The following is a 21,274-nucleotide window of genomic DNA, read 5'->3' as shown; positions in this document are numbered from 1 at the left end:
AACTAAATGTTATTTTAAAAAACCTCTATTTTCATTGTAAAAGGAACGTCCACTGAGGACACATAAGCCTTGTACACCTTGTTAGTTAAGAAGGAGACTTTCTGTCTTGATGACAGCTGTCACTCGTTTCAGCTTTGTGAAAAAAGGGCGGTCTGAATTATACAATGTATTTTATAAAAACATAGTGGCACTTCGAATAGCAACTGAAACTAAGCCACCTGTTGCCTGGTGGAGTATTTTGGATGTTATATAAATTAGATAAGAATAATTTATAATAGAAGTTGTTGGTTTTTTACTAAGAGTATATTTCTAAGGAATTGGAAGAATTTGATGAATATGTTTGTTCTTAAACATTTCAACTTTATTGTCTTAGCCTTTTATACTATCTCTGCTTAGAAAAGATTTTCTTTGTAGCTAGTATATGTTCAATATATAGTAGAATCCCAATTTTATTCTTTAAAAAATGTGTCTGTAGCTATATATAGTTGGTGTTCATATAAAGCAAAATAAAACAAAAACAAACGCATTGCCATTGAGTTGATTCTGACTCATGGTGACCCTATAGGACAGAGTAGACTGCCCCATAGGGTTTCCAAAGCTGTAATCTTTATGCAAGCAAACTGCTACATTTTTCTCCCATGGAGCAGCTGGTGGGTTCGAACTGCTGACCTTTCAGTTAGCACCTAGCACCTTAACCATTGCTCTACCAGGGCTCCTTTGTGTTCATAAATACTGGAAGGCTATACACACCGATATTAAGTGTGGTTACATGTATCAGTGGAAGAAAATTTGGAAGGCTATGGAAGCGAATATTAAGCGTGGTTATTCTGAATAGTAGGAAAAGGTGTGGTTTTAATTTTCTTCCTTATATATTTCTTGGCTTTTCTAAACTTATCATAATAAATATTATATTAACACACACGTACATTTATAAATAAATCAGAAAGTAGGAAAATTTCTTTAAAGTACAATGAATAAGTTAAAGAAATAAGGATGCATTTTCTTTGGGAGGTAAAGATCTGAATAATGTAAAAGAGTGACAGAAAAAATGACTTTTTCATATTCCCTTTGTTTTTGATCAGATAGAGCTCTGTTGAGTATATTTTAAAGGTTTTTGTTTTGTTTTTGTAGGTTATACGGCTCACCATTAAACATCGATTTATTTCCTGCCCTCATGGTGGAAGACTTGGTTCCTGGTAGCCGACTGGGACCCACCCTAATGTGCCTGCTGAGCACACAGTTTAAACGCTTGCGAGACGGGGACAGGTAAACATAGACGCAACAGAGAAGAAAATCCTTTGTGGGACTTGGGAGGGGGGAAGACTTGGTGGTGGCTCTGCCCGCGTGCTAACCAAACCAAAAACCAAACCCAGTGCCGGCGAGTCGATTCTGACTCATAGCGACCCTATAGGACAGGGTAGAACTGCCCCATAGAGTTTCCAAGGAGCGCCTGGCGGATTCAAACTGCAGACCCTTTGGTTAGCAGCCGTAGCTGTTAACCACTACGCCACCAGGGTTTCCATGGGCTAAGTATGAGGAAAATGCTTTACCCCTTAGTATTTGATGTGAACAACTGATTTTTTTGATTAACTGATTTGGGCTTACCTGACACCACAACTTGAGAACTTTCATTTGATAAGAATATTTTTGTTCTGAAAAGAATTGAACAGTTCCTACAGTTACCCCATTGTAGGTGTTCAGAGGAGTTTGACCCTATAGCAAGATTTTCAAGTTTCAATTTTAGTTTAATGTTAATCAGTTGAGTTTAATGTATTGGAAAAGCAGGTGGCAGGCCTTTCCTAGTGACAACACCAGCGAGTAATTCAGTAGATAGCTTACGCATATGTCAGTTTGTTAAAAAGAAGCCTATTCTCATTAGTAGTTAATTAGAACAGTTAGCCCTCTGTTGTTTTTAGTCCAGATTTTTGTTCCTTTGGGGAATTTTTTTTTCCTTATAAGTAGGAGATACGGGCAATGTTTGAGTGATTTCTGTAGGTGAAACTTAGTAGAGGGATATTTTAATTCAGCTCCCTGTGGTCTTTGAGTCTCCTTGTTTTTAACCTGGTTCTGTTTTCATTTGGGGGAAATACAGGTTATGGTATGAAAACCCCGGGGTGCTTTCCCCTGCTCAGTTAACACAAATCAAGCAAACGTCCCTGGCCAGGATCCTATGCGACAATGCTGACAACATCACCCGCGTACAGAAGGATGTGTTCAGAATGGCGGAGTTCCCACACGGATACAGCGATTGTGACGACATTCCCAGAGTTGATTTAAGGATGTGGCAGGATTGCTGTGAAGGTTTGTATTCGAAAACATGCATTGCTTCTCATTTTTGACTTTGTTTTCTTTTTCGTTTTACCAGATTTGGTGAATTTTGTTTTTAATTTTTTATTGTGCTGAGTACACACACACACACATACATATGTAGACAAATATTGTTGTTGTTGTTATTAAACCAAAAAATACCAAACCCACTGCCATCAAGTCAATTCCGACTCATAGTGACCCTATAGGACGGAGTAGAAGTGCCCCATAGGGTTTCCGAGGAGCGCATGGTGGATTAGAACTGCTGACCTTTTGGTTAGCAGCCAAATTCTTAACCACTATACCACCAGGGTTGTTTTTGTTAGGTGCTGTCAATTCACTTAGCGACCCTATAGGACAGAGTAGAACTGCCCCATAGGGTTTCTAAGGAGCAGGTGGAGGATTTGAACTGCCATCCTTTTGGTTTGCAGCCAAGCTCTTAACCACTGCGCCACCAGGGGTCCACGTATTTATAGAGAGAGAGAGAGAGAGAGCCCTAATGGTGCAGTGGTTAATACTGGGGTTTGTTAAATTATGTTATATCCTTATTAAGGAATTATGAAGCCCAAAAAATAAAAACTGTGATTTTGAGAATGGTTTTTTTTTATTCTCTCACAGTCTAGTAGGCTACAAGTCCAGATTCAGGGCAACAGCTCCAGGGGAAGGCTTTCTCTCTCCGTCGGCTCTGGAGGAAGGTCCTTGTCACCAGTCTTCCTTTGGTCTGGGAACATCTCAGTGCAGGATGCTCTCTGCTCCTAGTGCAGCTTTCTTGGTGGTATGAAGTCCCCCCTCTCTACTCCCCTCCCTTTCCTTTTATCTCTTGAGAGATAAAAGGTGGTGCAGGCCACATCCCAAAGGAACTCCCTTTACATTGGATCAAGGATGTGACCTGGGTAAGGGTGTTACAATCCCACCCTAGTCCTCTTTATCATAAAATTACTATCACAAAATGGAGGACAACCACACAATACTGGGAATCATGGCCTAACCAAGTTGACACATATTTTGGGGGGACACAGTTCAATCCATGACATGCCACCCTTTGGCCCTCAAAAAATCACATCCTTGCAACATGCAAAACATATTCACCCCATCGTATAGCAAAAGTCTTAACTCCAGGTCCAAAATCCAAAAATTCCTCTTCATCCATGAAATCTAGAATACGAGTTGTCTGCATCTAAAGGTACAATGGCAGAACAGGCACAAGCTAGACATTTCCGTTACAAATGAGAGAAACTGGAGGAAAAGAAGGAGTAATAGGCACCAAGCAAGTCAGCAGAACACATTACATTAGCCCTTAAAGCTTGAAAATAATCCTCTGTTCTCCGAGGAAGTCCCGTCCAGATCTGACTCTCACAGGTTTCACTCTATGTGTCTAAATATGAGTTGTGTTGCTTGTTTACTATAACCCAGAAATGCCCACAAATAAAGGATACAGAAGAAACAAAAGAGCATATCAAATATATAAAATTTTCTTTTAAAAACTTTATGCTGGGTTTTCTAAATTTCTGTATCATCAAAGAAAAATGTTATAAAATATGTTTTACAGAATTAAAGTGTACCATGCAGATACAAAGGTGGTCTTACTATTTTGAGTCTACAAGCTTTAGTGGACAGAATGCTTCATGAATAACAGTCAACCCAGGCGCGTTTTCATTATATGCCGCATTCCAGATTGCTCCTTGAGTTAGCTCTCAGCTGCTTACTTTGAAGACAGTTTGGGTGGTGCAAACCGTTAATGCCCTCATTGCAAGGTCTGAGCCCACCCTAAAGGTGCCTCAGAAGAAAGGCCTGGCTATCCAGTTTCAAAAAATCAGCCATTTCTCTGGCACACATGGGTCGCCATGAGTTGGAGGTGACTTGACGGCAACTAGTTGGTTGTTTTAACAGCAACCTGTTTTATGTGTCTGCTGTAATAACATTGTCAGTTCCTACTTGCATTCCTAAAATCCCCTTGTGGTTAACCTAGATTCCCATTTTCTAATTTGAATATGATGTTGGCTTTATTCAAACTATGATCAAAGACCCATAGAATGGTGGATCTGGAAGAGACTTTTATAACACATTTATATAACCCTACAATTTTGTGGGTAAGGAAATGAGGCCCAGGAAGATGAGGTAAGTCACCCAGCCACACTGCTAGCTGCTGGCAGAGATGGAACCACAACTGTGGTCTCCACGTTCCTAATCCAATACACTTTGGACTTTGTAGTGTAGTGGGGTAATTAGTAGTTTAAGAAAAACACACAAAGTTCAGAAAATACAGGATTATTTTCTCCACCGTCTCTTTTTTCCTGAAGTAATAGCTCTGGTCAGGCTGATATTTTAATTAGTAAATATTTTAAATCTGAATTGATACATTGGAGTTGTGTTTTAACAGCTTCATATATATGTATTTGTATGTATGTATATTTTAAAGCAAAATGTGATGTGTAATAGGGTAGAAGAACTCAAGTAAAAATTAAATTGTGCTCAGTTTTCTAAATCTGGTTTTAAATCTGTTGGAAATCTGTATCTTTTTTTTTTTTTTAATATCCTCACTAGTTTATTCAGTTCAATATACTTTTCCACAAGCATGGCAGAAAAGTTGATTCTTGTATTTGCAGAACATTATTCTCTTGGAAAACCATTGGAAAGTACTAATTCTTTTTATTCTCTGATACAAAAACTTCATTTTCTGGTAAGTCTACCAGGTTACTTTTAGCTGCTTAAGAAGCAGTGGAGCCAGATTTTCTGCTCTTTTGCTCAGAAAATCCAAAGCCCTTTTAAAGACTTAATCTTTTAAAGCCAGGCATTGTTCTCCGTTATCATTTTATGAGCCCTTTCCTTACTGCCCGTTGAACTGTTTGAGAAATTTAGCTACTTAAAGCAATTTTTGACATAGTTTTTTCCAGGTACTCCCTCGTCGTCAGAATAGCAGGCATAGCCCTAAGCTGATCAAGCCCAAAGTGCTTTATGAGCTTTATCTGATCTTAGTCCAGAAGCCGAATCTAAGTAGAGCAGAAAGAGGGAAAGAGGAAAGAAAAAAAAAAAAGGTTTGGTAGAACCAAATGCTGATTGCTAATTAATTTTCATTTCAACTTTAAAAAAAGATTCATAGAAAGTAAACTTTCTTGAGCTGTACCTTTTAATCAGTTTTTTAAAATTTTATTTTGTTTTTAAGTTAAAGAATGACACCCCTGCACAAAGCAAACATAAAGAAGCAACTCCAGGGTAGATAGGTTCTTTTTCTCTTGACCAGAGTTAAGAATTACAGCTTTTGGGAAATCGAAGAGTTAAGGAAAGAATATACGCACACATGAGTGCGTGCGTGCTTGCACACACACACAAATTTTGGAATAATTTCAAACATAGAGCAGAAATGAAGAATAGTACAAAGAACTCGTGGACTTCGCTCAGATTCATCGATTGGTAACATTTTGCTGCATATACTTCATTATTTACTATCCTCTTTCTCTGTATATGCATATTACGGGTTACATACACATATTACATATTTTGTTCCTACGTATTTTGTCCTTTGAGGAAGTTGCAGACATCTTGCTACTTTACTCCTAAATAATTGGTTTCAGTGTGTATGATCAAAATCGGGAAATTGAGCACGGGGGAAATGTTGTTATCTGACTTAATCTTATTCAGTTACCAGCTGTCCTGATAATGTCCTTTTATATCAGCGTATGTCCAATCCAGGATTCTGTCCAGAATCATGAATTAACATTTTATTTGCTTGTCTCTTAATCTCCTCGCATCTGGAACAGTTTCTCAGTTTTACTTTTTATCCTTTTCATAACATTTTCCTCCACTTGGGTTTGTCTGATTTTTTTCTCATGACTAGATTCAGGCTGTGCAGTTTTGGCTGGGATACAGTACAGGCAATGCTGTGTCCTTCTCAATGCATCGTGTTAGGAAGCACCTGATGTCATTTTGTCCCGTGATGGGTGATATTTGGATGACTTGATTAAAATGAGATGTGAGTGCTTGACAAGAAAAGAGATCCGTAACTCTGATAACAGGAAAATGTCATCAGGGTTAGGAAAACAAACACTTCTTCTCTTTTAAAATGAGCTCTTGTTGCTATGCTGAAATGCACCTGGACCGGATTATTTTAAAATCCCACTGAAACTGGTGCTGTTTCCTAAGAGTAGCGGGATGCTTGTAATGTGGATTTTCGCCTTTGAACTCCGGCTATCCTCTGTTTTACAGGGTGATCCGGAGGCATCTAATGGGCTTCGTACATTTATGTGGTGCGTGCACCAGCCTCCGTTACTACCAACCTCAAGAAGCACTGTGTGGGAAATACACTGCTAGGTCCCAGGAGGGCCACCTGCTTGTTGCCTAGGAATGCAGGGTAGCAAGGAGGTGGTGCCTGCACAGGTGTGATTTCACCTGTGCTTTTTTTTATGGTGAGTGGAGGCAACGGTGAAGGACATTGCTGGCAGAGTTCCCCTGCGGTGACATTTCAGTAGAAGCTCTTGGGTCTGGAGCCAGGGTCCACACCGCAGCCCTTATTCACACTTGTACCTGGTGACTGGATCAGTACCTCCATCTGCCTTATTCTCACATGCTGGTGCTTGTGTGTTACCTTTATGATTCCACAGGGACCCCTCCCCACTGCCCCAACCCTACACAGTCTGGGATGGGATTTTTAAGCCGAGAATAATCATTCTTGTTTCAGAAATGTTTAGGCTGTGGTCTTGAGTCAAAGGGGAGGAAAGCTCTGGAAGGAATATGGGCAGCAGAGGGCTGGTGTGTTACTGGGAGAGGGTGTGGCTGTCAAGGAGAGGAGCTCCTGTCTATAGGATTTTATTCATGTCCTGGTTGCTGTTTAAGAAACACTGCAGTTTTCTGTTCTACCGCAGACGATGGGTGAGTAAAATACAGTGAGATGGATCCAGCGTTCTAGATTTGTATCAGAAACTAGTTAGCTGCCAAAATACATTCGTGGAATTGTTTATCAGCTTTAATATGTGGGTAGAAGTGGAGCTGTAGGTTTTGAAACTGAAGCAAACAACCGCTGGCTGCTTGACTTTCCAGCTTTAATCAGGACAAATCTAGACCAGAAGAATGATTGCAGGGGAGAGAGTAAGCAGACACGTTCGCTTCAGTGTATTCTTCCTGTAGGTTTTCTCTTCTTGCGGAGTTTCTCCTCCAGTCTTTTGAATTTTGAAAATGGCCGTATATGACCTTTACACTCATACCCTCTGCACTGAGAACCAGATGATTTGTTCAGAAGTGTGGAGACAGGACCCAGAGAGAGACAGAACTAAGGAGCAGTTTACTCCCATCTGAGGGCATCAGGAAGGAACTCTTAGCTAGGTCTGAAAGGTGAATAGGAGTTATCCAGGAGGGGAAACAGGGACGGGCATGCCTGCTGGTCCCAAGAACAGGACAGGGAGGCATGAAGTAATATGATACATGTGGGAATTCCATAATAAAGGGCTCCCAGAGCAAAAGATTAAGTGGGCAGAGATGAAAGATGGCACTCCCTGAGTAAACAGAGCCATATCCCAGAAGACTGGAGAGCTGGGAGCCCCATACCTAGGTGATGGGAAACCATGTAAGGGTTTTAAACCACAGAATGGTGAGTGTGGTTGGGTGACTTTGTAAAGGCTGTATTTGACTGGGGCTGTCTGCAGGCAGGGAGACTAGATAGGAGGCTGTTGGAGAAGTGGAGACTCGAGAGAAGGAGGGCTTGAACCAGAGATGGAGGCAACGAGAGAGGGTTAAATCAGCAAGACTGGTTATTTGGTTTGATGGGTCTAGGAGAGTGGGGGTACATCCATTCGATCCACTCAGTCATCGCCTGTGACATAAAGATGTCACAGTGTATTTCATCGGTGTGCCATCAAGATTGTGAATACTTGAAAAAGTATACTTAATTTTTCCTAAAATTAGAGTCATCAACAGCTAATAGACCCCTTTATGCTTTCATTTCAGACTGTAGGACTAGGGGACAGTTTAACGCATTTTCATATCATTTCCGAGGCAGACGATCTCTTGAATTCAGCTACCAGGAAGATAAACCCACAAAGAAAACAAGACAACAAAAAATATTGAGGTACGGTTGTCAACATGGGTAAAATTTGATGTATAGAGTGACCTCCCACACTCCTAGAAATAGTTCTGAAAGTCTCACCATCATAGTATTATTGGGGATTGAGCTGATTGCAAGGGCAGATCTCTGTTGCCACCAGGTCCCCCTTGTGACAGGTGGTGAACACAGGCTGGTAGGCTAGGCAGTGGGACAAGCCTGTAGCCTGTGTCGTGCCTTGTCTGTATTGATAGTGCAACCTCCATCAAGCTCAGAGTCAAGCATCTAACCCAGTGGCACCATTCAAGCAACTTTCAATTTTCCTTTGAGCTCTGAAGGTGGCAGGTTTTGAACTTGCATAAAATGACAGCAGTTGTAACTGCTAAAATTATATTTTGCTTCTTCTTTTTCCCTCCCTACAGTGTTGTAAAACACAATAAATATTTCAGTAACGCCACTTCAGCCTCCTATGAGCCCGCAAATGTACCAGGGACAAATGACTTCAAAGAATTTGTTCTGGAAATGCAAAAGACCATCACAGACCTCAGAAAACAGGTAATGGGAATTATAAGTTACTCTGTCTTTGTATCCACAGTCATCATTTTCAATAGCATAAATCCTTCCTACCTATTTTAAAAACATTTTATTTAGTAGGTGATTCTGAAGATGTAAATTCTGCCTCAGCACTTTGTAATAATCCATAAACGTTCAAACTCCTAGAACCTCTAGCAGAGGGTATTTTTGTTTGCTTTGCTCTTCTTTTTAGCCTTGTTTGCAACCGAGTCACACTGAACTGTCATCCCCACCCTGCCCAGCCTGATCAGGTCCACTGAGGTGGTGGAACACCTGAGCACCGCAGAAGCCACAGGGTTGCCAACCCTGTGACGGTTGTTGGAAGGGTGGGAGTTGCGCAATTCCTCTGCCTATTGGAAACATCCATACCACATACCGCGTTTTTACGCAAATAATGCACGCATCATACATTTTTTATAACTGTGTTACGTTATTTTCGTAAGCACACTATACCAATTTTTTTTGTACATGTTGCTGACTTAAGTTTCTATTTCTAATCACAAATGTGAGGTATATAAGTGGCAAGGGTCCCACAAAAAAAAAAAAAACAGATTTACTGGCCTGACAGAGACTGGAGAAATCCTGAGAGTATGGCCCCTGGACACCATTTCAGCTCAGTAATGAAGTCACTCCCGAGGTTCACCCTTCAGCCAAAGATTATCCAGGTCCATAAAACAAAATGAGAGTAAAGGGGCACAGCAGCCCAGGGGCAGGAACTAGAAGGCAATAGGGGACAGGGAAGCTGGTAACAGGGAACCCAAGGTCGAGAAGGGAGATTGCTGACCTGTCGTGGGGTTGTTAACCAGTGTCACAAAACAGTATGTGTACCCGCTGTTCAATGAGAAGCCAGCTTGTTCTGTAAACCGTCATCTAAAGTTCTATAAAATTAAAAAAATAGAAGCAGCAAGGGTCCTTTTATACGCCTGTGCTTGCAAGCATGTGACTAAGGCGACCTATGGTCATTGATCAAAGACATTAGCACTAGGAAGACATAATTAAACTACGAAATAAGCACCTAACATAAAGGAACGGTTTCACTTAAGACGGTCTGATAAGTTTTGGCATTCAACTGTTAGGCTAATGTGCTGTAATTATCAACTTAATAGAAACAAATGCAGGGTTTTTGTTTTTTCTGATTTCCGGGGGTGAGGAGAAAGCGCTACCAAACTTGGTCCAAGACTTCTTGATCATGACCTATAGCTTTATTGTACAATTATGATCGGAAGTAACATTTTGGACTGTTATTATACATGTAAGCAGGAGATTAAAGAAAACGCAGAGAACGAAGGAATAGGAACAGAACGGTGTGATTTACTTGTAAAATGGGAGGACAGGTGAATGAGGCCGAAATTCACTTCGGGAAATGTCACAAGACGTGTGGGGCACTTGCATGGGCGCACTGTGTGTAACTGTTTTACTGAACCTCATCATTTCCAGGTACTGTATGTGTGTACTCATTGTTCACATGGGCTTGTATTTGTGAAAAAATACGGTAAGTCCTGCCAGTGTTCTGCTCACTTCAGGAGGATTCAGATTTGTTTTCGTTTGAACTCTTGAGCTACTTCTTCAGTAATAACTTTTAAATAACTGCTCCCAGGGAGTGGTGGGAGGTATTTTGGGGTTGGCGCTTGGATGTATTTGATCAGGTACCTCTGGATGTGAGTCAGGTGACAGGTACCCTCCAGTGCGTCAAGCAGGATTACAGGAATTTCCCCACAAGGCACTTCCTGAGGCACCTCAGAGGTTTTGCAAACAACGAATGTCTCCTCCCTGTGGGATAACTAAGACTTACACTGCCCGAAAGGAGCCTTGGTGGCGCAGTGGTTAAACACTTGGCTGCTAATTGAAAGGTCGACTCCATGGGAGAAAAGATATGGCAATCTGCTTCCGTAAAGATTACAGCCTAGGAAGCCCTATGGGGGCATCTCTCCTCTCTCATACAGGGTCGGTATAAGTCCGAATTGACTCGATGGCACACAACAACAACACTCTACCCAAGGAGCTTAGTTCCATCTTTCCTATTTTCTATATTGTACTCTTGGGTAAAATCGGGGTTATTCATTGGGAGAGAGAGAAAGAAATGTAACCGAACCAAACCCATTGCGGTCGAGTCGATTCCGACTCACAGCGACTATATAGAACAGAGTAGAACTGCTCCATAGGGTTTCCAGGGAGTGCCTGGTGGATTTGAACTGCTTCTAACCACTACGCCACCAGGGTTTCCAGAAGAAAGCATAAGGCTAAATAAAAAGAAGCGTGCAAACCACTGCTCTTCATACTTAAGTGGATTACACGTGGTACAATTTTCATGAGGTATACAAATAAGTGGTGCTCATGTTGTAATACTTTGAATTTTGTATCTGCAGCTCTGTTAACTTATAGGATTCTCACTTATTAGGTTTGGAAGATACTTTAGTTATTTTCTAGTCTGTCTCTAAGGTTTCATTCTCAGAAACACAGAGAAATTCCAGATTCTTCCACATCTGCCTCCTACATGCAGATCCTTGTTCTGTCTTCTGGAGTCTCGTGTGCCATCCAGCCAATTCTGACTCATACCGACCCTATATGACAGAGTAGAACTGCCCTGTAGGGTTTCCTCAGCTGTAATCTATATGGGAGCAGATCACCGGGTCTTTTTCCCTGCAGAGCCACTGGCGTATTCAAGCTGATTTTTTTTATTAACAGCCGAGTGCTTTAACCACTGTGCTGTGAGGGCTCCCTGCTGGAGTCTTAAAAATGAATTATTTCACATGACAGCCCTTCAGATACTTGGCAGCAGTGATGATTCAGTCACTCAGCAGACTGAGTGAGCACCCACTATGGGCCTGGCATTGTCCAAGGTGCCAGAGGTGCCAAGAAATAATACCCTTTGCCATAGCCTAGGAATGGGAGAGGAAAACCCAAGCAGATACTTAGAGCGTTGTGATCAGGGCACGGAGCATTACAGTGAGCCAGCTGCGGGCTTCAGGGGCATATGTAGTAACTAGCACAGTCAGCCAGAACAGACTTTCTAGACTAAATGACTCTTTGATGCTTTTTAAAGGGTGGGTGGAGGTGAGGTCTCTGCAAGATGGAGCTGCTTGAGAAAAGGCAGGGAGGCAGAAAACAGCATGACGCGTGGGGCGCTGTAGGCCAACATTCCACACTAACTAGGGTTTGTTCGTTACTTCTGTTTCTCTTTGGCATCGTTGTTTCTTTTCTATAAACTGCGTGTGATCCAAGTTAGTGCTATGAACCCCTTTGTTGGCTACATGCATCAGAGAAGACAGTGGGCGTGGCCATCCTCAGAAATGTTGCCATGCCTTGAGAAAGCCATGTGGAGTATTTGTCATTATTTTTTCAACCGATGGCAGCTCAGGACGTACGTGTGCAAAATTTGTGGTCATATCACCTCTCTCCGCATCCCATATATTACCATACTTGCTCCATGCAGCTGTGTTTATTCTGAGTATCTCTGAGGTGAATGCTGGATCAGAATTACGTTGTTCCTCTCTCTGACTTTAAATTTAAAAACAGTCAGCCAACAGATAGTGAAGTGAATGTTTCAGACCTCCTCAGCGGCTTCCAGAGAACAGAGATGGCCTGGTTTGCAGCTTTGAGTTCTTTCCAGCCATCCTGCAGCATGACTTCTGAAGCTTCATGGAACTTCCCCCTTTGCTTCATGTTTTAGACTAGGAAGGGTCTAAGATAAATTGAATGCTGATTATGCTAATGAGAGATTCATATTTTAAAGATGATTTTCATTTAGGAGCTGGATCTGAGACAGTTCCCAAAGTTAATGCCTATTTGAGTAATTAAATCTTAGAAGACCCGGCTATCAGTGCTGTAGAATCTTAAAATTCAGAGATTAAGGTGATTTTTCACACCTTTCTATAGCGTAATATTTTGCATTAGTAAGATAATCTGCTCTTACGTACCTTTAAGACAATATATTTGTTGTTGCCAAGCTGTGGCACAGACTAAATGGAAGGCTTTTTAGTTGAAATAGGTACATAGGAATTTTTTTTTTTTTTTTAAGTTTATTCATGGCCACTTTATCAAAGCAGGCACCCTTACCCAAACCTGGACATGGTTTGTTAGAAGGTTTATTAGAAGAATGGGGACATTTACAATAAATAAATTACATCCGTTCCAGACCTCACTTATCAGCTAGGTTTAGGTTCAGGTGCAAGTGACAGAAAACACACAATAACGTGGTTGAAATGAGATAGAAGTTGATTTCTCTCTCGTGTAAGTCTAGGGTTCGATGGTCCCAGGCTGCTGCGTCAGAGACCCAGGCTGCTTCTATCTTATTGCTCTATCGTATGTGGCCTCTATCTCTGAGGTCACTTCTTAGCTCAAGGATTTTTCAGCCACCACCACCCTGTCTGCCCTCCCCTCAGCAGCAGGGAGAAAAAGGGTAAGAGAAGGGCATGCTCCATCCTTAGAAGACGCTTCCAAGTAGGTGCACCTTTGCTCACATCCCATTGGTCAGAACTTAGTCACATGGCCACACCTGGCCTCAAGGGAGGTTGGTAAGTGTAGTCTTTATTCTTGGACACCGTGTTTCCAGATTTAAAAAAATGAGTGGTTTTATATTACAGAAATAAAGATTTGATATTGGGAATTATTAGCCTGTCACAGTCATTCATTCATTTGAAAATAGAAGTGTAGGTTTTTATCATCTAATTGGTTCATTGATTTTTGCTTTCACAGCCCTGTGAAAATATCCTCGTTGTTTGTTTGCAAAGGTTTTTTTTTTTTTTTTTTAATAACTACTAACCATATTTTAAAGAAATTACCTGGTGTCTAAATGGTTTAGCACTCGGCTGCTAATTGAAAGTTTGGTGGTTCGAACCTGCTGGCTGCTCCACAGGAGAAAGCCCTGGCCATCGGCTCCTGTCAGCATTACCACCTAGGAACCTATGGGGCAGATCTACTCTGTCATATAGAGTCGCTGTGAGTCGGAATCGACTCTGGCACACATAGCCACCACCATATATTAAAGTGTATACCCTTCTGGTACCAGATGAGGCAATGGACAGGTAATCTGGTCATGAAGCACTGCGACACAACTGGCACCTGCCTGATCTGTAAACTTCCCATTCTGTACAAGTTTAGAATTAATCATCTCAAGCTGTGTTATTTTAAGGCATCACTTAAAGCAAAGAAACATTTAATATAAAAGCTCAATTTTTCTAAATTGTGGTAAATACATACGTAACAAAGCGTGTGCCTTTTCAGTGTTCTTCACAGGTTGAATTCAGTGACCTTCGTTACGTTTATCATCCTGTTCCCCCGTTACCGTTATCCGTTTCCAGATTTGCAGGCCACCCTGAGCAGAAGCTATAAGAGGTAACAGTTTAACCCGAAGTGGCCAACAAACGCTTTTGCTTTGCTTTCTTGCAGATAAAGAAACTTGAATCCCGACTCAGTAAAACTGAGTGCACTGACGCAAAGGGTAAATCTCACACAAACAACGCGAGGTGGAAAAAGGACTCATGCACCGTTTGTGAATGCAAAGTGAGTTTGGAGATCTGTTTCCACATTCCAGGTTACACTCTGAAATCCCAAGAGACGGATTTACTGAGCTAAAGGTGGTGATTCCATGGTGGGTGGGCCCAAGTTTCAGAAACATGCCTCCTCCGGCTCTCCGTTTCTGATCTCCCCCCACCCATCTTTCACACGGAAGCACTGGGTCTGGCCAGCACCGCTTTGCTGAGGAAGTACTAGCAGGTGCAGAGCCTGTGCATAAATGTGACCTCAGGATGGGCAGTACCCACCCACTGCAGGCGGGCAGCAGACACCTACAGCAGGGGGGCAGCACCCATCCACTGCCCGTGGGCAGCAGGCACCCACTGCAGGCGGGCAGCACCCATCCACTGCGGGCAGACAGCAGGCACCCACTGCAGGTGGGCAGCAGACACCCACTGCATGTGGGCAGCACCCACCCTACTACACGCAGGCAGCAGACACCACTGCAGGTGGGCAGCAGACGCCCACTGCAGGCAGGTGTGCTGGAGCAAGCCCATGAGAGCCTGTTGTGTACTCCCTTCCCAGTGCCACAGTTTGGTAGCTTGAAGTCAGCCATGTTGGGAGTATTTACCCCATGGAAACCCAAAAAAGCCACAAATCAGGGCTTCCCACCTGACAGGGCAGGTATTTCAACATTTACCTAGACACACCCCTGACTTTGTCACTCTGGGGTAGGGGAGAGGAGTGGTTAAAAAGGTGAATAAGACGTGGTCCCCGTCAGGCAGCTCATGGTTTTCTAGAGAAAGCAGACCTATAAAGAAAAATTAATAAATACATTTACAAAATTCATTCTTTTTCATCAAAGTTTATCTGTTTATACCCTAACTTGTCCTAGGAAAGGTTTAAGAAACCCTTAAGCAGTCGTGTTTTTGTGCCCTATGAGGTCATGGTTATTACTCTGCTTTGCAGGCGAGAAATCTGAGACTCGGAGATGTTAAGTGACTTGCCAAATGTGACTATAAATGAAGAACAGAGTCTTTAACTAGGGTCGCTCAGTGTGGTCACAGGGTGCCTGGAGGAGGGGCCAGTGGGGCTGAAGTCCAGCCTGGGCTGCTCTTGTACAACCGGGTTTTGTCCTCCCAGAGGGGAGGGCTGGGCATGACTCAGACTTAACCCCAAGCCCAGGTCCCTGGGCCATGTATACAAGGGCTGTGGGAAGACAGCAAATGGAAACAAGCCCATTAAGAGACCTATGAGTTGGCAAAGAGGGTGAGTGACCCTTTCAGGCTGAGTCATAGGGAAGGGCTTCCACAAGGAAATTGGGAAATTAGCCTTGAGGAAAGGAGAGAGTAGGGAAAGAGGGCTCTCCAGACGAGCCTGTTCATAGGCAGGATCAGAGAGATGGAAGCAGCAGAGACCCTGCACCAAGGAGGCCTGCTTAGCCAGGTGTGTGGTGTGATGGGGGTCAGCACTGTGTAGATGGCTCTGGCTGCAGCCCAGCCTTCATGAAAAGTGTTAGGAAGATGAGGACGGGAGGAAGGTTTGGGCCAGTCTGGGGACCCAAACCTCCAGTGCCAGTATGGGAAGTTTGGATTTGTGCCCCTGTCCTGCGGGATAGCGGGAGAAATTTGTTTCCATATCACTGGTGGTTGTGTCTGTTTGGGAAGGACAGAGCAGACAGAGGAGAGTTGAGTTCCTTCCCCACTCTGTCTCCTTCTCCGTTCTTCCTTACCATTGACACCCACCCACACCATCAGTCGTTAGCCAGTTGCAGGTGAGGAGGGCTTGACATGCCCTCTTGTCAAGCCCTCCTCAGGTCTGGAAGAAGACAGGGAAAGGATGTAGTGAAAGATGTGGAAAGCAAGCCTTCTGAGAGGTGTGTGTGCGTGTTTCAACATTAAACTCTTGCTTATTGCTAAGGCTTTATCTTTACGTATATCTGTGTAGATACCTGCGTTATTATTTGTGATCCTCAGTGGGTAGCTGTGAAATCAGGAAAGAAAATAAGTCCTTTATTACAAGATACACAAAACAAAAAACCAAATCCATTGCCGTCAAGTCAGTTCCGACTCATAGTAACCTTATAGGACAGAGTAGAACTTCCCCATAGGGTTTCTAAGGAGCAACGGGTGGATTCTAACTGCCGACCTTTCAGTTAGCAGCCAAACGCTTAACCACTGCTCCACCAGGGCTCCAGGATACACAGAAAGAGGTAAAATTTGTATACGTGATCAAAGCAGTACAAAATAACAAATTGGAAGTAAGTGTGAAGAGCTTTGTGAAAGGAAATGTTGCAGGGAATGATGTATTTGTGAACAATATCTTTCTTCTACAGGACGGGCAGATTACCTGTTTCGTGGAATCTTGTCAGCCAGCAGATTGCCCGGCTCCCGTGAAAATCAAAGGAGCATGTTGTCCAGTCTGCTTAAAGAAAACCATGGGAAAGAAGCCTTAGGTCCTTTTAAAAATTCCTAGGAGTTTCTCTGCTAAGTCATCTTGAGATCAGATGGCCAATACAGGTAACTGCAGACTGAAAGAAACATCAAGAACTCAAGACATTTCACGACAACATTCAACTGGTGCTGTTACAGAATAGAGCACAGGACGCGTTTTACAGAGTGTTCACGAGGAAGGAGATACTAGTGCAGATATTGGGGAAGGGAAGTAGGTAAATGTCCTAACTTCATGTTAGATTTCTCAGGTTTTTATTTAATTTTTTTTTTTAATGAAAAAAAAAAAAAATTGGTGCTACTATTAAATTGCACAGTTAAATCATTTAGGTTCCTAAAGTGATTTCCGCTAATATCGCCATTTCTTTTTAAATAAAGCAGGATACCTCTAAAAGTTAGTTCTGATACCAGAAGCTTACCAGTGTGCTTCCTGCAGATGTGTGTGAATAATGGAGCCGCCAGAGAAAGAAGCACGCCGAAATCTGGGTTACATTTCAAGCAACATTAAAAAAAGAAAGTCAGTATTTGGCAAACTGAACGGAATCTTTTTTTTTTTTTTTTTTTTAATGAGAGGGTTCACGGTGATACAGAGTCTCAGTAGTGAAATATAGGCTCTCCTATCTCCCCCCAAAGCAACATTTGATGATACCCCTCTTCCTGGTTCTCTGTGTAACGTTCCACAGCTCATCAGCATTTAATCATAAAACAAACATTCCCCTTGCCCACAGCATACTAAAGCCTGGGACTCTGTTTCAGCTCCTCTCACACATGATTGCGATGATTATGAAGCCACGTTTAGAGAACAGGTTCGTTTTTATTTCTGACTTGCATACATATTGCCTAGTTGTGAACACAATGTGAAACTCCCCTGAAATGCCATTTCATATCTGCCGATATCTACTGAGTGACTGTGCGGTGCCAAGACCAGTCCACAGACAGCTGTTGCTCTGTTCATACCTGCAAGGCTCTGTCCCTAACGAGTGCATACAGAAGAATAACTCTCTAGATGGTTCTTCTGATAGAAGGAATTGGATCATTGGAAACTTCCTAACTTCAGGTCGTGTGAGTGCTTTACAAAAAAAATTAAGTCATCCCTATACCTCATTTGTATTTTTAAAATGCATTGTTTTATGACATTTTGCCCATTTTGTAGGTGTTAGAAAAGGACAGAAAAATCATTTCCACTATGCAAAACTTCTTTTAGAAATCCTTGAAAAGCAACTATCGTACCTCATGGTCTCTTTCTTTTTAATTGACCAAAAACTCTTTTCTTTTTTTTTTCCTAACTACAAAGTGATATATGTTCTAAGAAACATTTTGCTGAACATACAAGTTCAGTTCAATAAATTTATCTGAGTGCCCACTATGTGTCAGGTACTTTGCTGGGTACAGAAAATACAAAGATGGAGGAAACCGTCGCTGCCCTCATAGCACTCCCAGTGCGAAGACACAGGAGAAACCAGGCAATTTCAGTATAAGGTGGTAGCTGGCTGGCTGTACGGCTCGTGGGCAGCAGTGCTGAAGGCAGTGTGGCTTAGGGTGGGAGTGTGGAGATAGAGGGAAGGAAGGAAGGCTTCCTGGAGAGTGGTTCTTTTTCTGTGAAACTTTACAATTATCAGGGGGCGAGGATGGGTGAAGTCCCTTTGCAGTGTCCCGCTGGTCATGGATAGATCAGTCTGGTGTCACTTGTCTAGTGTAAGCCTCTTTACAAGAGATAACAAATTCCTTTTTGCATTGTGACTGTACCACCTCTGCTGGGGATGTATTGACATTCCTGTTAGAGTATTTACAGTGTATATACATTGTTTTCTGTTTAAAAACGGTTAGCTTAACATCTGTCCTCATGGTATTAAATGATACATAAAATCTGGCTGGTGTTTCACGGGGGCACGGGACTCGTTTTGGAATAATCGAGTCAAATTTAGTAATCAAATCTTGGAATGGAGGACTTCTGCACCCTAGGAAATGTATAACTTTTTCTAAAAATTTGATGGTTGTGTAAGTTGCTCAGGTATAAAAATGACAGCAGATTATGTATTAGTCTTCTGGGGACGCTTGGATGTCTAAATATGACTTGGAGGCGAACTTGTAGTGCCGTTGCCGAGGCAGTGTGTAAGTGGTTAAAAGATGTGGGAGGAACCGGGGCGTGGGCCGATGTGGAAATGATTGTTCTCGGTGAACAGAAGGGAGAAGCTGTCTGTGATTTACAATAAAATTCTGTAATCCCAATTGAAATGGCTCCAGAATCACCAGTGTCATTTTATAGATATTATCAAAACAGTGGGCAGTGCCTGAATGAACTTCGTTTTGTTTTAGTAGCCACTGTAAGGAGATTGCTGTAATATGAAGCAAAATGTACATATTTATTTACTTTTCTAACTGTTGCCAACAGCCAAATGCCTTTTTAATGTTAACTGTAATCAATACATTACCAAAGAAGGGTTTGCACTGTGTAATGACGCCTTTCAGTTAAAATAAATGGGCCACATGTTCAAATGAGAATGGCTTTTTTTTTTTCTTCCCCTCAAACCTGTAATAACGTTTTCACTGTGTGAGACCTGAAACATGATTATGAAAAGAGGTAGGTCCTGGCAAAAAAGCAGGAGAACTGTAGTAGTCACTAATTCTTTTATATGAAAAATGTGAAAAAAAAAAATGGAAAGGGAATTAGTTAAATGGACTCAAGTAGCTAGACTGCCTTAGTTGGACTGATGGGACCAGCTTCTTTCCTTTCTCTCTCTCTCTCTCTTTCTTTCTCTCCTTCTCTTCCTCCCTTTCTCCCTTCCTCCTTCCTCTTTTCCTCTTTTTTCATGTTAGGTGGGTGGGAGTTTAGCCCCACCAGCCTAACATAAAAAACCTCTAGCAACTGTCTGCCCCTTGCTGCCTAAAGTTTTTGTGGTGTAGACAAAGATATTTATTTGTCCAAGAGGAAGTGTGTCGTACAAGTTGGCTTTCATTCACACTGAATTATAAATGATAGATAGTCGGCTTTTCCCAAGTGGAAGGTGAGAAGATGAAAATCAAGGTCACAGATAAGGGAGGATTGGAGGTCAAGAAAGACAAACTTTGCCTCTACAGAACTGTGCTTGTATGTGCCTTTATGACCAGAAATATGTAACCATGGGTGACCCCTTTCAATCCACTTGTGCTCTGAACCTGGCATAAGAGAGGAAGTTGTTATGCAAATAACTGGAGGGTATTTGTACAGGGCCTGAAAAAAATTATTTCTGTTTACATAATAAATTGTTAAAAATGAAATATTACAGGGAAATTAAGTATTGAATAAAAAAAAAAAACTTCCAAACCGTTTCAAAGTTTGTATTGAGAAACTTGAGCTGTTTTCCTGAATGTACTTTTTTTTGTGAGATTACAAACTTAAATTCTTTGATACTTGTAATGATGAAGTCTTCAAATCCTTGATACTAACCACCTAAACCAAACCTGTTGCCATGGCGTCAATTCCTACTCATAGCCACCCTGTAGAACAGAGTAGAACTGGCCCATAGGGTTTCCAAGATCGCAATCTTTAAGGAAGCAGACTACCTCATCTTTGTCCCGCTAAGGGGCTGGTGGGTTCGAACTGCTGACCTTTCGGTTAGCAGCCTAGTGCTTAACCACAGGACCATCGAGGCTCCTTCAAATCCTTGATAGATGCCATCAGTGATCAACTTTGTTCACACAAGAAGGTAATGAATTTGAAGCCATCTTTTGCAATCATTGAAGAATTGTATTTAAAGACTAACAGCTCTGCAGTGGCAAATGTAACGTTGAAAATTTTTGCATGATGGGAGTAGATGTCCGTTTCCCTTAAATGTGTTTGAAATACTCCTGCAGGGTTAAAGCTGTTACAAAAGGGCGCGTTAGCCACAACATAATAGGAGCAGTGGATGTCTGTGGAGATGGGGACCCAGCACCTGGTGATCTTCCCCTCCCCCAGGGCAGCATCTTGTGCTGAGTACCTGCCATGCCGTGTGCTGTGTAGTTTCCAGAACACCTGGTCCGGAAGCTCCTGCAGCAGCTCACAAGGCCTTTGTCCATGGAAGCCCCTGCAGGCTTCTGCTGATGGCTGCTGAGATAGTTGCCTCAGGGCTGCGCCTCTTTGGCCAGGCTACGCGCATGCACGTGGGCAGTGAGTGGGATGAGGAGGTGGTGGTGGCAGTGATGTCTGTGATGCTCTTCTCTGCAGGGGATCTGGGGGTCCACAGTCTCACTCAGCGCTGCTAGAAGTCATAAGCAATTTGTCTACCGACCCAGAGGCTCGTTTCGTTCTGGCACACCTGAAACTCATTTGCTTTACACCACTCGGGTACTAAGTTAGATGCTTCCCTAGTCAGTACTTTGCACGGAGTGGGAGTGGGGGTCAGAAAGTGAGTGTCATGTGCCAGTTTTAACTTAAACAAAACGCATGATATAAAACCAGCAGAAATTAATCATTTTATACATTGCTTTAGAAAATATG

The 21,274-nt window shown here is 42.4% G+C and overlaps 1 protein-coding gene across 2 annotated transcripts in view; it reads left to right on the top strand.

The window, feature by feature from the left end:
* The window catches only part of PXDN (peroxidasin), a 144,182-nt gene extending 124,865 nt beyond the window's left edge, over nt 1-19,317 (top strand). For both annotated transcript variants that reach the window (XM_010591886.2, XM_003411793.3), the window contains 6 exons: nt 1,132-1,266; nt 2,093-2,301; nt 8,245-8,365; nt 8,761-8,893; nt 14,300-14,413; nt 16,701-19,317. In XM_010591886.2, the coding sequence (XP_010590188.2) occupies nt 1,132-1,266; nt 2,093-2,301; nt 8,245-8,365; nt 8,761-8,893; nt 14,300-14,413; nt 16,701-16,820 (832 nt within the window). In that variant the 3' untranslated portion in view covers nt 16,821-19,317. The remainder of the gene's footprint in view (nt 1-1,131; nt 1,267-2,092; nt 2,302-8,244; nt 8,366-8,760; nt 8,894-14,299; nt 14,414-16,700) is intronic.
* The last annotated feature ends 1,957 nt before the right edge of the window (nt 19,318-21,274 follow it).

Source organism: Loxodonta africana, chromosome 12 (genome assembly GCF_030014295.1).
Source record: "Loxodonta africana isolate mLoxAfr1 chromosome 12, mLoxAfr1.hap2, whole genome shotgun sequence".
NCBI lineage: Eukaryota > Metazoa > Chordata > Mammalia > Proboscidea > Elephantidae > Loxodonta > Loxodonta africana.
This window is presented reverse-complemented; position numbering and strand designations above follow the sequence as displayed.